The sequence below is a fragment of the Apis mellifera genome, linkage group LG1, assembly GCF_003254395.2.
Source record: "Apis mellifera strain DH4 linkage group LG1, Amel_HAv3.1, whole genome shotgun sequence".
Taxonomy (NCBI): Eukaryota; Metazoa; Arthropoda; class Insecta; order Hymenoptera; family Apidae; genus Apis; species Apis mellifera.
In genome coordinates, this window is record NC_037638.1 from 14,121,086 (window position 1) to 14,139,322 (window position 18,237).

Below are 18,237 nucleotides of genomic sequence, written 5' to 3' on the forward strand. Positions count from 1 at the left end.
GGGGAAAGAATGAATGAATGAATAAATGAATAAGAAAAAGTACTTCTGATAATTTTAATTATCATCATGATAATGAATTAATGAATCTCGGTTGACATTCTTATTTTTATTCTATAATTTATAATCTATTAATGAGATTTATTTTGGAAGAGATCGCGAAAGAATTGTAAATCACTTTTAGGATCTTGTTCAAACATACGAAACTAGATAAAAGAAAAAACATTTCATATTAACTCATTCAATGTAGACTGTGATTAATGTTTTAAATATATTGATAATCATAATGAAAATTGTTAAATTATAAAATTTCTTCGAATAATATTTTTTATAGCCGGAAGCTTGTATAACCACATATGAACCACATGCTTATTGCGTCGTCTATTCTACAACCGATCGAGCTTCAATACGCGTAGCAGAAGAAGTTTTGCAAACACTTTGGCGCAGCGATTATGTGTCAGCTCGAGCAGTGATCCTTGTTGGAAATAAAGTTGACCTTGTTCGCAGTCGATTAGTCTCGACCGAAGGTAAGAGACTATATAGCTTTCCCAACTGTTTTGTGCTCAGTCTTTCTATATTGACCATATCGTTACCTAAATTTAATAGATTTTTTTGAAGTATTCAAATATGCAAAAATATAAAATGTGAAAAAATATCGACTAACTTTCATCGTACATGAATTAGATTAATAAAATCGATATCAAAATGATATTATTTTATACATATATATATATATATATATATATATATATATATATATATATATATTAGTATATATTTTTCTTCCCATTTTTTCCATGTCTTTAAACAAGCATATTAGCATGTGATTTTTTGATTTGAAATGAAATAATGAAAACAAATAACACAAACATTTTTATATCTCTATGTTATAGAAGGAAAATCTATGGCTACATCTTATGATTGTAAATTTATTGAAACATCCGTTGGGATCAATCATAACGTTGACGAACTTCTTGTTGGCTTACTTACACAAATTCGGCTGAAGCTTGAGAATCCTGAAAGAACAAGAGATTTATTTCGGAAGAGATCGCGAAAAAATCGTAGTAAATCACCTTTAGGATCTTGTTCTGAAAATAATTCGCCGAAAAAATATCGAGGTAGTCGAACAAGTACTAGTTTAAAGGTACGAAATTTATTAGGTAAGGTATGGTCAAGAGATAGCAAATCTAAAAGTTGTGAAAATTTACACGTTCTTTAATCGTTTGAACGAAGAAATGCGACATGGTTTTTTATTATTAATCAAAATGTCAATTAATCACTAAACTAATTTTCAATTTCTACTTTATTCTATTTTTATTTTTATTCTATCTCTTTATTTTCATTATATTTTCTTCTTTTATTTTTCTTCATGTCTTTTTTTTTATCTCTTTCACCTTTATTCAAAAACATGCATCACACATTTCTTTATCTTTCTTTTCTTCAAATATTTTTTATTTATTTTTTATTTTTGTCCCCATTTTGTGTTTTAACTGCTTTGAATTTTAAAAAACATTCATGAAATTACAAATCAATCCTTTTCTTTTTATGTTTTATTCTTATATTATCATTTTCTTTTCTTTTAATGATAAAAACACAAATTTACATCATTATGAATAATTACAACCAAAATAAAAATATATGTAAGAACAAGGAAAAATGGACCAATGCAAACAAATCCAGTTTCGAATTTAGAAAATTTAGTATTTCAATTATTATTAAATAGTCAATTATTTATGTTTGCGAATAAATATATATAAAATATTAGACATAAAAATTCATATGTGTATACATATATTATGTATAGATAATATTTAGAACATATTTGCCAATTTCTCACTTCTGCAGTATCTTATTATTAGGCGACACCTGTAAATATTTTCGTATATGTTAATATGCACTTTGCATTCATAATATTTCGAACATTTTATACATTGAATCTTTTCCTAAAATAATAGTATTTCTTGTAATTTATATTAATTATATATAGTGATGAAAAATAATTTTAATAGAAAATCAACATATTAGATAAAAAATATATTTGAATATGTAATAGAATAGCTTAAAAATATTTATAATTATGAAATTATATTGAAAAAAAATTATGAAAAGATTTCTATCATAAGTAGAAAATAATTTCAGTAAGATTTTTTTTTTTCTCTAATTTTTATTTAAAATTATATGTTATGATCTCGAAATTATAAAGACATAAGAAATATATATTCAATATATATATTGTTTATCTTCCTATTTTAGCTTGTTCATCCCTTCTCTTGTTCTAAAACTCTCCCTCTTGTACCAGTCTTTCTTTGTGTGATGCAATCACTTATTGATTTCTTTTCTCTTTGCATGCTTAATATACACATTATTATCCTGTTATATTATACAAAGATGAATCAAATAAACAAATTATGTCTTAAAACGATAAATCATATGTAGCTATAATCTTATTTTTATTTTCTATTAAATTTTAATAAATAACAAAAAAAAATAATGATTTATTGTATGATATTTTTATATGATAATTCAAACAACATAAATTATACATGTAATATAGTTGTTTCTAATTCTGCATATTTTTATTTTTCATATATATTTATTTTTTACATATTTTTCAAACTACGCTTTTTCTTTATATATATATATATATATATATATATATATATATATATATATAATAATTTTTTTAAATTATTTTAGATTAGATTATTTCAATATTTGATCAATTGAATATAATTGTAAACAAACAATACAAAAAACTTGTCGCCTTACTTCGTTCGTCGTTTAAATGATTTAAAAAAGAAAGAGAAGAAGGAAAAGAAAAAGGAACAGAGAAAATAAGAAAAAAGAAAAAACAAAGAATGATAAAAAATTAATAAGTAGAAAATATTTATAATATATGACACCATACATACTTCATGTTACAAAACATATACAATTTCAAATTGCATTTTCTATTAATTTATTACAATATAATAATAGAGGAAAATAATAGAATAATAAACATTTCTTTTCGTTTGTTAATTATAAAATGAAAATGTTATATAGAAAAAAGCACACTTTATTGATTTATCGATGATTTTGAAATATTATAGAGGATAATATTTTGGACGATTTTTTTCTATATATATATATATATATATATATATATATATATATGTATGTATATGTAATTATTGTTATATGTTATTAGTCAGTTGTGACTTCATTTTATTAATTATTGAGAAATTTAAGAATATAATAGTGAAGTTTATGTTATTAACTGATCTGGATTGATGCAAATTCATAATTTTTGATATGAATATTAAAAAAAATTATTGGTATTATATTGAATTTTACTTATTTATTAGATATAGAAATATACGATCTCTGTTTATTTATTGTTTATTATTCGATCAACATTTAAAATATATAACTATATTATCAATCCATTGAAATAATTTTCAAAAAATGAGTTGAAAATTTGAAAGATAGTTGAAAATGAGAAAGGAGTCCAAAATATAAAATTTTTGCTTCGAGTTTTTATTAGTTTCCAAAATAAATATTTTTGTATACATTCTATTTATACATACACGTTCTTTGATAAGACATCAGCATGATGCAATTGCTTATCTATTTCTATAAACATATCGCAGTAATAACATACAAAAAGAAAAATTGCTCAAAATGTTGATTTGTAAAATATATTTAAAAATCATCGAAATCAATAAAGAAATCAATATTCTATTCTGAATAAAATTTTTGGTACATTGAAATCTGTTTATACAGAGTGTTCATATGAGATGCTTTTGAAGAATTCTAAAAATGATGAAAAAATTTTATGTACATATATGTTCGATAACTCAATTAACGAGTTATAAACATTTTAAATTTATATTAGATAGAGCGATAAAATGACGAAAGAGCGAGAATGCTAGATACACGGGAATACAATATTGTAATGTTGTGGAGTTTAAATAGTGGAGCTCCTTAATAAAAGTAAATTTATTGATATATTTTTTATATACAATTGAATACTTCAAATGAATTTCAGTGCAATATAATATAATGTATGTATTATGTAACTTCTTATTTAACAAAAATTCGAATAAATGTTAGTAAATTCTAGAATATTAACATGTTATTTATTTTTTATATTTAACTACTTTATTTAAATCCATAGATAAGTTATTTTATAATACAAACATTTTATTTAAATCCATATTGAATTGTTATATGACATTCAATCTGTCTACTTACTGAAATCAAATAGAAACAAATGAAAATTCCCATAAAATTTCGAGTTAAATATTAAATAAGGAGTTATATGATATGTACATTAATATCACATTGAAATTCATTTGAAATATATAATTGATTTATAAAAAAATATCAGTATATTTACTTTCATTGAAGAGCTCTGCTACACAAGCGACATTCTAATGTGATACTGCCGCACATCCAGTTAAGCATTCTCACTCTATCTAATATAAACTTCAAATGCTTATTTAATATTAATATTTATTTAATATTTATTATTTAAATATCTCATTAAACCTTATCGAAAATATGTGTATATGAATTTTTTTTATCATTTTGATATTTAGAATTTTTCAAAAGTCTTACATTTTTATGAATATCCATATATATATGCTTTTGGCAATTTATATGCGTCAACATTTATTTTTTGTTTCTATAAACATATCGCCATGGGCAGCGAAATATATAACAAATAAACTTGTTAAAAAACTGTTTCTTTATGGATTATAATGAATTTATAATATCTTATTCGATGCTTGAATATTTCACTATCTCAATATTTCTATTCAATATTTTAGATTGAGTTCTTCGAAAAATAAAATATAAAACCTTTGATAATGGAAATTACCACGATAGATTTAAAAAATATTGATTTATTATTTTAATTGTTTTATATTTCATTTTTATTTCAAAGATTATTTTATGTTTTTTTATTCCTTGATATTGAATTTGAGATATTTTAATTATTATAATTAATGAGCAAATAGATTTTTAACTATTTCATTTTTATACATTTTATCAATTTTATTATTAATATCTCGGAAATTAATAAAGATTTAAAGATAAAATTTTATATTCAGGAATCTTTCTCTGATCTCTCAAAATTTTAACTCATTTCGACAAAAATTGCATATTGCATTTTATTCTAAGATATTAATAAAAACTTTTGGTATAATATGACTAATATATAATTTTTATTAATTATTATAATTTTATTAACTATTATTTATTAACTATTATTTATTATTTATTATTTATTATAATTTTAACATTAATTAACAAATGCTATTATTTGCATATTGCATTGTTATGGATTGATAATATAATATAATAACGATACTGATCCTTATATACATAGTATATTCTAAAGAAAATATAATATAATAATATAATATCTTCAAATAAAATCGGTTATTGTAATTTCAATTGTTTAAGAATACTTTTTATCTATCAATTATTTTAAATTATATTATGTTTTAAGATCTACTAACAGAATTATTGAGTTAAAACAAATTTTTTTCCTACAGATAGTTTAGACTATAGATAGTTAATAATGACGACAATGATTTTTATTTTCATTATTATTTTTTTAGTTCATTATTATTGTTTTATTTAGTAAAGAATGTTAAATTTCCAAAGACCATATTTGATTGCTTAGTAGATATTTATATAAATATATCATTATATGGAGATAAAAAAGTATTTTGATTTGAGTTTTATATTTTGACTTTACTAAATTGACTACATTAGAAATCATGTGTTGTTAATACTTATGGAATATCTTATAAATGCTAAGACTATTATTGCTATTATTGTCATTTATTGTGATTAGTTATTTAATACTTGAGGATTACAATTGTTATTACGAAGATATCTTCATAAAATGTGTAAAGGCAGAATTTAATGTATTGTATTGAAATTTTTGGTTGGAAATTATTCAGAACAGGAAGATTCTTGCCATTTATTTTAAAAAAACTTTTTTCTTTCTATATTTCTGCCGTTACTCTTAGTTTTCAAGATATTTGCAAAAAAAGATTGCTATTATTAATAAATGTATAAAAAAAATTTTATATTGCGCGTGTATGAGCTGCAATCATTTATTTATTAATCTTATAAATATTTTAGCGGACGGCATCCAAAATATATATTGGGTAAACTGCTCGTAGATATTTATTTATGCTTAAAATGTCTCAAATCTAATTGAGAGCATTACATGAATCCTTCAGATCTTTGAATGACCAAAATGAAAAAAAAAAAAAAATCAAAATTAAATGATAAATACCAAAAATGATGTTGATATTCATTATAACTTTGATTATTGTAATTTATCTAGGATTATTTTATATTTTAATTTTGATCAAGTTCGATATTAGATTAAAAACATTTTAAGTCTAATATAATTTATAAGTAAATAATATATATAATAATTATATATCTAATTACATATCTTAATTGTTTGTATTTATAAAAAATCGCATGTAGCTACGGATGTATAAAAAAAATTCTGTGTAATAATAACTTTTTTTGCAAATATTTTGAAAATTAAAAGCAATAGTATACGAAGACGATATATATTTAAAGAAAAAACTTATTCAAAATATTGATCTTTGCGATATTCAAAAACCAAAAAATTAATGAATAGGTTTCTCCTATCTGAATAATTACTAAACCAAACTTTTTTTTAACATTTCGAAAATTAATAACCCAAAGTTAAAATTTTAGATTCATTTCTCTTTATTCAGTTCCTCTCTAATTTCATATTAATTGAAATGTTTTTTAGAATATTTATTTTCGTGAAAAAATATTTAATTTCTCTATATATATTAATCTCTTTATTGTATTTCTTTATTTTAAAAGCCGGGCATCATATGTTTATAGATACAATAAATAAACATCATATATTGATATTTATATTTTCATGAATATATAGATATAGACAAAATTTAATAGAATATTAGCAAAAATTTTTTGTTAACATCTTGGAAATTATGAATTTGCAATAATTCGGATCACAACTATTTTTTAAAAAAACAATTCTTCAATTCTTCAGTTTGTTGTTCTAATAATCAAAATTATATTCTATCTTAAAGTTGCATATTGACGTATAAACAAAATTCAATGATATAATATAAAAAATTTTTTATTAACTCAAAAAAACTAATCGCTATTATGTAGAAAATAGAAAAATGCTCAAAATCATATTCTTTACATTTTAAAATCATTAAAATCAATGAATAAAATTTTAATTGACAAGATCAATCATTGGCATTTTGAAAAATAGTTTTATATTTCATTTTTTTTCATGCTTGTTATTGATAAATATTAATTATGATGATAATATTTTATTCGTTATTTATTTTATCTGTAATGTGCTTATACTATAAACATTTTACCGTTATTTGCTACTACAGAAGGTACAGAAGGTTACATATTGTAATAATACAATGTTTCGCGAATATCTCAAGATTAAATAGCGCTATAGAAAAAAATTATTCAAAATAACATTTCAAAATCATCGAAATTTGTGAAGTATATCTTTTTCTATATGATTATCAAAAGCTAGAATGAATTGATATATCATATATATTTAATACATATATATATCATATATAAAAAAAAACAAAGTTTTTTTTAAAAAAGAAAAAAATTGCACTAGTGTAATACACATGTGAGAATTTATTTCTTATGTTTACAAGCTTTTGAAAATATGATGTAAGTAGTTTTTAGAAGACTGTCCCGTAAATCGCGTGTATTATACTTTTCAAGTATACAATTTTATCTTAGTCTATACCATTCTTATAACTTCCCGTCCATCAAGTAAAAAAAAATTTCTATGAGCCATGGCAATTGTTTAGATCGCCAATACATGGCATTGTAACGAACGTATCAAACATTTCATGAATGCATGAATGACATTAGTCGATTATAATTAGTGATTAAGAACCGCGTTAATTATCTCTTTCAAATTTTAACTTGTAATCTTTTAAAACACGCGCACGAGACTGATCTTCATTCGATTTCAAATATCAAATAATATCATTAACGAATAAATATTTTATTTCCTCGAAAATATTGTTTGCGATACAAATTATACTTTCTATATGAGCAAACGTCCTCCATACGCGCATGTATACTCTTTTACTTTCATTTTTTTTCTCTCTTTCAACGAAAAATCGTCCTCTGCTCTTTTTTTAGACCATATTAATGATGAGAGCAGCGACGTTAAACGTTAATGGCATGCGCGTACATATTTCAAATTAAAGAATTTATAAAATGAGAGAGTTGATAATTATAAGGACCAATTCGATAAAAAATAAGAAGAGTGCAAAGAGAAAAGATAGAAACGATAGTAGAAAAATGATTCATTAGAAAGCAGAAGTTGATGAGCATGCAAGCGAGAAAAAAGAAGAAACAAGAAGTAAGAGAAAATGAAAGTTGAGAAAAAAAGAGAGCGAAGAAAAGGAACAAAATATGATGTTCACTGATGATTATCCGTCCATCACATAAACCTTCAAGGATCCTTCGTGAATCATATTGTCAGTTTTAATTGAAAACTTATCAATATCAATAAATTTTGTTTGAAGGACTCGAACACCGTTTCTTAGAATATGACATGTATCGCGTGTATTGCTCTCTACAGCTGAAAAAATTTTGAAAAAGAAGAAAACAAATAAATGAGATAAGTAATTTACTTGTTTTTCAATGAATGCGAATACAAATATATACATATATATATATTTGTATATATATGCGATTGGATACACTGACGAATACCCATATTTTGTGGACCAGAGCCTCGATTAGGCGATTTCTTCGATCGATGTTATATTATATCCTTGTACCTGTATGCGTAGTAAAATCGCGCCGATTTTATTGTCTTTACTTGTTATTAGTGTATTAAAGAATGTTATTTGCATATTGACTATTACTAATTATAGCAAAATTATTTCTATTATATATATGTACGGAAAATCGGGATATGAGAGTCCAATCGAATTTATGATCCCGATTCTTCATCATATCATATAATGCCCGTGTTAGCGATAATAATGACCATGACAAAACGCTGATAATAATTGTTTCGATAATATAGTCATTAAACATTTTTTATTTCTATTTGAATTTCTATGTCTATACGTATACCCAATATATTTACAAAAAATTATTATTTTATTAAAATTGTATTGCACATTTTTCCATTTTAAAATTATTGATTGAAAGATTGATTGTGTTCATTATGTTGATATATCAACAATATTCTTTTTTCTTTTCTTTTAATATATATTTAATTTTATATAGTATATAAAATAATATATATTATAAATTATAAAATCAAGAAAAAATATATAGATATAGAGTCAAAAATAGATATTTGCTAAAACATCATAATTGTGAATTTATTAACGTATTAAAATCAGATAAAAATCAAAATTATTGTTTTCAAAAATATCATAGCTATAGTAATATTTAAGAAAAAAACGCGAATGTAAGTAATATCATATGCATGTAATTCGGTACAATAAAAATACAACATTTTCTGATTTATATAATTCATTTATTTACGCGTTATATGTATTATTTTTTTTTATAAAAACTTATCTTTTATATCATATATTTTTCATATATTTTTCTATTTATAATATATATTTATCTATAAGGGTAAGTATTATATAATTTTATATAAATTTTATATAATAAATTTGTGTTTGTAATGATATTTAATTTCATAAAAAAAAAGTTTTTAAAATTTTTTTTTTTATAAAATATTATACATATTACATAAAAAGAAAAAAGAAGACAACATAAATATATATGTATGTAATATATGTTTACTTATTTATTTATATAAGAATAGTTACGTAATACGTAAAATTAAACATATACAAATGTGTATATATATATATATATATATATACACACATGAAAATGTATGCGTATTAGATATTAATAGTTGCAACTGAATGTAAGACTAACCTCTTTGTTTCTTATAGATGAATACTCAATGACATTGTTGAATAATTTCAAATTTTTTTTTTTGTATATAATAATTCATTATATATACTTAAATTAGTTGAATGAAATCAAATGCGGTAACGTGTAATCAGAAAAGAATACGAATCGCACGATAGAACAAAGGTGAAACGTATAAATAAAAATGTCACTAAACATTCAAGAAATATGAATCATAATTTTGTGAAAGTTGAAAAATATTATTTAAACGACATACTTAATGAATATGTATTTAAGATTGTATCATTTCAAATTTTATAATATAAATGAAGTTGAATTGATAAAAAAGAAATGCAAACAAAATTAGAGATGTTTTTTTGTAAAATGAAATTGTTTGATTAAAGATTGTTTATGTTTTTTATATATTCATTTTTAAATTTGTTTTTGAATTGTTTTTTCTTTCTTTATTCATTTATATTAACAATCATGTCAAAACCTGATATGCCAAAACTTGTAACTGCACTTTTTTCCTTTAAAGGAAAAAATAATGATGAAGTATGTTTGATTTTCTATTATATCATGTTATAACTTTTTTATAATTTGATTTTCTAAATACTATTATATTTTTGTTATAGTTATGTTTTAAAAAAGGAGATGTAATAACAATAACACAAACAGATGAAGAAGGCTGGTGGGAAGGCACATTGCATGACAAAACTGGCTGGTTTCCATCTAATTATGTCAAAGAATGTAGAGTTTCAGGTATTATGCATGAAATAAAATAATCTATTTTAATTCATCAAATAATTTTTAATATATTTTTATTACTTTATTATTTTATTTATTTTTATTTCATTTAAAGAAAATAATATTTCAACTATGAAGACTTCTCCTGAAAAAATTCTGCAAGAATCCCCTGTGCATCAAAAATTAAATCGAGATATTGTATTAAAGGATTTAATAGATTCTGAAAGAGTGAATGTAGCAGAATTGCAGGGTTTAATAAATAATTTTTTACATCCCCTAGAATCTGCTAATATGTAAGTTTATATAATATATAAAATATATGTAATAAATCATTAATTATTGATTATTAATTTTATTTATGTTTTATTAATTTTATATATGCCTATTATGTACATTTGTATATTATTTTTATATAATACTTTAATAATAATACTTTATTATTTATGTTTATATAAAATTATAAGTAATATTGAAAATTTGTAATATTAGAAGTAAAATTTGTTTATATATTAAATTTTTAGATTAGAAAAAGAAGAATATAAGCAACTTTTAGGTAATATACATGAAGTTCTTGAAATACATCAACGATTGTTATCTAATTTGGAAACAACTGTGACACAAGATTGTGCTTTGAAAGTTGGAAATTTGTTTCTAACATTAGCACCAAAATTAAAATCTATTCATATAACATATTGTGGAAATCATCCACAGGCTGTATGTATTTTAGATCAATATAGGTATGATATAAAAATTAAAAAATTTGTATGATTATTTAGATTATTTAAATAAAAAAAAGAAATAATAAAATTTTTTTTATATAGAGATGAATTGAATGATTTCATGGAACGTAATGGAGCAATATCACCGGGTATATTAGTATTAACAACTAGTTTAAGTAAACCTTTTCGAAGATTGGATAAATATTCTGCTATGCTTCAAGAATTGGAAAGGTATACAGAAAAAAATCACCCTGATAGAGGCGACACTCAACGCAGTATAGCTGTATATAGAGAAATAGCTGTAAGTTAAAGAATTTAATATTAATTTAATATTAATAAATTATATTAATTAATTTATATATTGTATATATTTATTATATATTTATTTATATATTTAATTTTAAAAATGTTTGATATTTTTTATAATACATATATTTTTATATTTTAATACATGTATTTTTGTTATATAGGATCAATGTGTATCTATACGAAAACAACGTGAATTAGCACTCCAAATTTTAACTAGTGGTATTAAAGGATGGGAGGGAGAAGAATTAAATTCTCTTGGAGAAATTCTTTACGTTGGCTCAGTCACTTTGGCAAATGGAACTACAAGTCTAGATCGTCGAGATAGATATTTTGTTCTTTTTCCAACAACTCTTTTAGTTCTCAGTATCAGTCCAAGAATGAGTTCTTTTGTTTATGAAGTATATTCAAAAATTTTTCTTTATATATTATATTTCTTATATCTTCAATTTATAAATATATATAAAAGAATTTACTTTTTCTACTTGTAGGGAAAACTTCCATTAACAGGTATTACCATTATTCAAATAGAAGATACAGATGAAATAAGAAATACTTTCGAAATTACAGGCAAGAATATATTATTTATTTATCATTAAAACCATTCATTCATTTCAAAATGAAACATTAAAAATTAATAAAATTTCGATTTTATCTTAGGACCAATGATTGAAAATATATTCGTATTTTGCGCTACTAAAGAAGATCAACAGCGTTGGATTAAACTTTTAACACAAGAACAAACAGCAAATAGTAGTCTTATAAAATCATCAATGACATCACGCGTGAGTTACAATTTACCTCCATATGTTCGTCTTTCAAGATATTTTGCAAAATTAGTCAAGAAAAAAATTATACGTCTTGAAATTCTGAAAAAATTGCTTTATTTGCAATATATTCTGAAACCAGATATGAGTAACGTAAAAATGCGAAAAACTAATATAACGACATATATTCTTCATCCAATGCAAACAAACAGTCAAGATTGTTATTCTCAAAATTCAGAGAACATGGTTTTAAATAATATTAAAACGAAACATTCACCTGTTGAAACGACACAAACAATGTTGCGTAAGTCTACTCTGATACTTGAAGTGAAATATGCATTAGAAGATATTGATCTTAGTACTATAGGATTAGCACATGATTCATGTTTAACAGAATTTGCATCGGCACAAAATGGCACATGTGAAATTAGCAAAAGTTTACCATTTATTGGCATTGAAAGTTCAATTAATAATTTTATGAATAATAATAATGTAAATAATAATCTTGTTGATGGACAATCTCTTTATCGATCACGTTTCACTAATCTTATTCATTCATATCCAATTGGTTCTAACTTCCATAAAGATATATTTAATGAAATGGAAAAGCGCATAGATTCAATAAAGTGTTGGAAAGGAAAAGGATTCATTGATGAACAAATTTCCAAAAATTCAAACATCAATAAACATTGTTGTCAATTTCAAACATATATACCAAAAAAAATATATCAAGCATCTGATTTTCAAGCAAATGTAATTAGTGTTGGATCGTTAGATTCAGGAATGGTTGAGAGTTATTGTTTGAATTTATCTGAAATTAATTCTTCTTGTAAATTATGCACATATATTGATAATAAATATAACGTTGAACATCCTGTAAGAATTTATTCTAGTGAAAGTGAAAATGATGAAAGTAAATTTGAATATCAATGCATTTGTACATCACCTTTTGGTTCTACTCCCAGGAATAGCATTCATTTATGCAATTTATCGAAGCATAATGAAAATGCTCAGGATCTTTCAATGTGCAAAACTAACATGAAAGATCATAATTCTAAGCATATTCTTGCTACAAATGAAATACAAACACAAATAAATACAATTTATGTACCTTTGAATAAATATGAGCATAAAGTGCAAAAAAGATTTACGCAACCTATACCGTACATACATCAAACTATAGTACGAAAAGTTGGAAGAAGAGTAATTCAGCCAAGTCATCCCATTGTTAAAAACAATTATAACGGAACGAATCAAATATATAAATCAGGATTATATGCCCATTGGTGGTTGAAGAAATTTATACCATTGTCTGGATGCTCGGATCAAGGCAAGCTTCCATGGCATGGCTGTTTTATTTTTTTTTCTCATTTAATTAATGTTTTTGCTTGTTTTAATACTAATTATGTTCTTCTGAGCGCGCGTATGACACATACACATATAGACAGAAAGAAACAAAGAGAGAGAGAGAGAGAGAGAGAGAGAGAGAGAGAGAGAGAGAGAGAGAGAAACATACGCGCGCTTAGTACACACAAGCATATGCTTTTTTTTTTACAGCCATGTTATGTGAAGTAAACTTTAGTTTTACTAACGTTTATATGCATTTTATAAAATAATTGAAAAATAAGATTATAATTAAATTAAATAAGATTAACTTGCATATGCTGTTGGTTTATTTCTAATTTCTTTATTATTTATTTAAAATATGTGATTAATAGAATATATTTCGTAATTAATTTTGTTTTAATTATAATTATGATAAGTTATTGAATTATTATTTTGCATTTTTTTTCATTTTATCAGATTTGCAGCCAACAAAATGGGAAACAGCAGATACAAGCACAACAGCAGCAGCAGCAGCAACAGCAGCAGCAACAACAACAACAACAACAACAACAACAACAACAACATCACAGATCAATCATGGAACATTGTTCCACCTTAGGAATTAGAACACCTTGGAGTATTGCTTCATTACGACCAGCACCTCCTTTCTATACTTTTAAAATATTTAATAAAACTGACATCAGTTTGGATTTATCTTCACCACGCTTATGTAGTACGGATATAAACATAAAAAATTAAACTTTGCAAAATATATATATATATATATCAATACAGAGAATAATCAATTTTTTCTATTGCAGATGAAAGACAATTTGAAGAAGATGCAATTATATTAAAAGTGATTGAGGCTTATTGTCTTTCTGTTAATGCTAGATTCACCATGCATTCTGGAGAATCAACTTGTAGGTTGTGAATTAAATTTTTCTGTTTTTGAAATATTTAAATCTATGTATTAATTTCGAATTTATATCTCGAATTTTATTCACATTTTAGCAATGTTGGAATATGATTCACATAAAATGCAAGAAAAAGTTTCCTTAATGAATAACTGTGAAAATTGGGATTTTTGTACTAATCGGTAAATTAATATTTCTTTAATTTTGAAAAATTATTATATACAATATATGACATATATAATATATATATATATATATATATATATATATATATATATTATAGATCAAGATATTTATACTTAATATTAAAAGATTAATATATTTAATTAATATCATTAAGAATTTAAATCTAATATACATATTTATTTTAAATAGGATATTATTAGAAACAGTTAGGACATTGAAAAATCAAATGACAGATTTGCAATCACAAATGTCATTATTGACAAAACAATTAGACGAAGAGAGGCGATCAAGACTTTCTTTAGCTGCTACAATAAAACGTAGTATTGGTGTAATGAATGGATCGGTATCTTAAATACTTATTTATTGAGGTTTATTTTTATTATGTTTATATTTTTTAATTTGACATAATAGGAATGTTTTTTCTGTAAAATGTTCATAACTCTATTATATGTAAGAAAAAATATAGACATAAATAACTAATTGAATTATTTGATATAATGCAATTTTTAAAATTTTCATTCATTGTATAGATACATATGTTTGCATGAAAATTACAAATATATTTGTTATGAATGAATTAAATGCTTTATATTATTTGTATATATATATATATAAAAACTGAAAATTTTCAAATTGAAACATTTATGATTGATACATTGAAAATAATTGAGAAAGATGACTAGATATATTCATCTTGATTTGTTTTTGATACGTTCTAATTCATTTACTCTGCTTCGTGCATGTTCTAACCTATGCCATGCCATTTGTAATACTTTTTGACTGGCATATCCAGAACCTTCATGTGGTTGTCCTGTGGAGAAGATAAATTTAAAAAAAAGAGATTAAATGGTGATTAAAACCAGAGTAAAAATTATTTACCTGTAGAAACTTGAGTCAAATAATTAATTTGTTCACTTAATTTAGATTCTACATGTCCTAATGTCTTCAAAAATTGCTGAGTTTGTGCTTCAGCTTGTTTTAAACTAGATTTTTCTTTACTAAGCTCTACAAAAGCTTGCCCTATACAAATTATACTTTATTTACACGACAAGAATGTATATAAGATAAAGATTTGTTGATTACCTGCACTTTGCAAACACACTATAATATCTTTTTCAATTGTTTCAAGGATTTGTATTCTTTCCATTGGTGGTGTCATTTTAATTCAATTTTTAAACGTAGTATGAATTAATATCACGTTTGATCTAAATAAAAATATAAAAAATTAAATAAAAAAGAAAAAATAAAAAATCGAGTCATGTAACATATAAAGTAACCAAATACTAACCAACAATTGAAAATTATCAAACATGAAATGATCGAAGTGTGGCTTTAGCGCCATCTATATATTTTTATTTATTTATATATTTTTTTTAAGCAAGACAACGAAGATAATAATAGATAATAATTAACAGATATTACGATGATATTAATAATTAATAATAATAATAATAATACGTAAAAAATAGAAATAATAGAAAAGAATAATAGAATAGAAAAGAAAAGAAAAGAAATAGTTTAATTTTTATAGAAATAAATAATAAATATTAATATTATATTAAATAGAATAAAAAAAAGTATTAAATTATTAAGAACAATGATAAATATCAAGTACGGTAGTTAGCCAACAAGAATGGTATCATCGGTGAGAAATTTATATTCAGGTATTTCTAAGTTGGTAGGTGCTGGTCCTCTACGTATACGTCCAGCTGCATCAAAGTGAGATGCATGACATGGACAATAAAATCCACCACGTATTATACCGGCATTAGGAATTGGTACACAACCAAGATGCGTGCAAATTCCAATAACAATTAACCATTCAGGTCGTTTAGCTCTTTCATTATCGCTTTCAGGATCTCTTAATTCCGCAATGTTTACTAATCTTTCTTGGTCTATAATGGATTGGGAGCTAAAAATTTTTCGAATATTAGTTTGAAAATTGAAATAAAAATAAATAATTAATGAAAATAATCTTTATATATGATTTCTTACCGATGATAAACGAAAATCGGCTTTCCTTGCCATTTAAATATTGATACTTTTCCTACCGGTATATCTCGTAAACTAATTTCAATTTGTGCTTCTGCTAAAATACCTCGTGATGGGGCAAGAAAAAATATATAATGTAATATATGAGATTTTAACCCATAAAGTGCTGCGACACCTGCCACTAATTATAAAAATATTACATTAATTATCTTTCCATTATTTTTTCATCAATGAAAACGATTTTTTTGTTTTATTATTCGACGAATTTTAATTAACGATTTTATAGTTTTTCATTAAACCGAAATATTTATGAAAACATACCGAAAGATGCAGCATAATTTGCTGTTCTTCGTTCATCGGTACTTCGTTTAGCCGATATATTTGAATTAAGAAGAGATTTTCGACGATATTCTTGAAAGTCTGGTTTTGGTAAATCAGTATGTGCATACCGATATTTTAAATAAAATGTCAATACACTCGCGTTCAAGCAGTTTTCGATTGGAAATCGAGAAAAAATCGATAAAAAAGATAATGACATTTGTGTTTAGTTTTCTATTAATCATTACCTATTTAACATGTAAATAATTCGTTTGCGTTTTTAATTGCGTTTTATTTAGTGTTTTGTTATGTTTTCATGTTGTGATTCATGTTTGTTTTTTGAAATAATCGAGAGTGCGACTGCATCACAAAAAGAAAAGAAATTAAAAGAAAAAAAAGAGAAAGAAGAGAAAAAATAACGAAAAGTTCGTCGTAAATATGTAGCGCTATTCGTGGTTAATAACAAATCCTTTGAAAAAAATACTATTTGATTGGTTAATTTTAATATATATTACATATTCATAGATATTTAATATATACACTCCTAATATATTCAAAAATAAGAATGCATATTACACATCTATAATTAAATAAAATAAGACCGTATAGTAATATGTATTGTCGAAGAAAAGCATTTCGTTTTTTGAAGATTTTTTATCACTACATTTTATCTAGAAAATCAATTTTTATAATTGGATAAAAAAAAAATTAGAATGATTCTTAAAAAATTTTTTTTTCAAATGAAACTACATTTTATATTGAAGCTGTAATTAGTCATAATATGCATTTCTAGTCTGCAGTAAATCTTAAGTGCATGTAATTTTAAGATTGTTGAACATTGAATGTGTAATTAATATTATAGATGATTATTATAAATCATACTTTTTAAATACAATATTTAATAATAATTTTCACAAATTTTTTAATTAATATATTGTCAATGTTATTAGAAGATATTTTATTAATATTACATTTGAATATGTAATTTCAACAAAA

The 18,237-nt window shown here is 23.3% G+C and overlaps 4 protein-coding genes across 11 annotated transcripts in view; 2 read left to right on the forward strand and 2 right to left on the reverse strand.

The window, feature by feature from the left end:
• LOC107964025 overlaps window positions 1-9,135 on the forward strand; it is a 19,270-nt gene extending 10,135 nt beyond the window's left edge. Inside the window, exons 10-12 of one of the 4 annotated variants that reach the window (XM_026446199.1) lie at window positions 332-524; window positions 891-1,157; window positions 8,209-9,135. In XM_026446199.1, coding sequence (XP_026301984.1) covers window positions 332-524; window positions 891-1,157; window positions 8,209-8,246 — 498 coding nt within the window. In that variant the 3' untranslated portion in view covers window positions 8,247-9,135. Of the gene's footprint in view, window positions 1-331; window positions 525-890; window positions 1,953-8,208 lie in introns of those variants that run through there. The other 3 variants (XM_016917495.2, XM_016917496.2, XM_016917494.2) reach the window with 3 other exon arrangements.
• Window positions 9,136-9,982: 847 nt separating this feature from the next.
• On the forward strand, window positions 9,983-15,508 carry rtGEF (rho-type guanine exchange factor). Of its 3 annotated transcripts, none has more exons than XM_016917490.2 (12): window positions 9,983-10,518; window positions 10,599-10,725; window positions 10,826-11,003; window positions 11,232-11,447; window positions 11,532-11,730; window positions 11,900-12,136; window positions 12,227-12,305; window positions 12,396-12,520; window positions 14,306-14,561; window positions 14,650-14,751; window positions 14,843-14,927; window positions 15,121-15,424. In XM_016917490.2, exons 1-12 carry the CDS (start codon window positions 10,375-10,377, stop codon window positions 15,281-15,283), a joined length of 1,911 nt encoding a protein of 636 aa, XP_016772979.2. In that variant the 5' UTR covers window positions 9,983-10,374; the 3' UTR covers window positions 15,284-15,424.
• Window positions 15,255-16,270, reverse strand: LOC552719 (mediator of RNA polymerase II transcription subunit 11). The gene is made up of 4 exons (XM_006572290.3): window positions 16,220-16,270; window positions 16,015-16,136; window positions 15,811-15,951; window positions 15,255-15,742 (listed from the first exon to the last, which is right to left on the reverse strand). Exons 2-4 carry the CDS (start codon window positions 16,088-16,090, stop codon window positions 15,621-15,623), a joined length of 339 nt encoding a protein of 112 aa, XP_006572353.1. The 5' UTR covers window positions 16,091-16,136; window positions 16,220-16,270; the 3' UTR covers window positions 15,255-15,620.
• Window positions 15,435-18,157, reverse strand: LOC725527 (cytochrome b-c1 complex subunit Rieske, mitochondrial). Of its 3 annotated transcripts, XM_016917492.2 has the most exons (6): window positions 17,245-18,157; window positions 16,927-17,104; window positions 16,547-16,843; window positions 16,220-16,273; window positions 16,015-16,136; window positions 15,435-15,742 (listed from the first exon to the last, which is right to left on the reverse strand). In XM_016917492.2, exons 1-3 carry the CDS (start codon window positions 17,459-17,461, stop codon window positions 16,552-16,554), a joined length of 687 nt encoding a protein of 228 aa, XP_016772981.1. In that variant the 5' UTR covers window positions 17,462-18,157; the 3' UTR covers window positions 15,435-15,742; window positions 16,015-16,136; window positions 16,220-16,273; window positions 16,547-16,551. The 3 variants fall into 3 exon arrangements, with proteins under 3 accessions (XP_016772981.1, XP_001121362.1, XP_016772982.1); XM_001121362.5 differs by having other exon boundaries at window positions 16,220-16,843; XM_016917493.2 differs by lacking the exon at window positions 15,435-15,742 and adding an exon at window positions 15,847-15,965 and having other exon boundaries at window positions 16,220-16,843.
• Window positions 18,158-18,237: the final 80 nt, after the last annotated feature.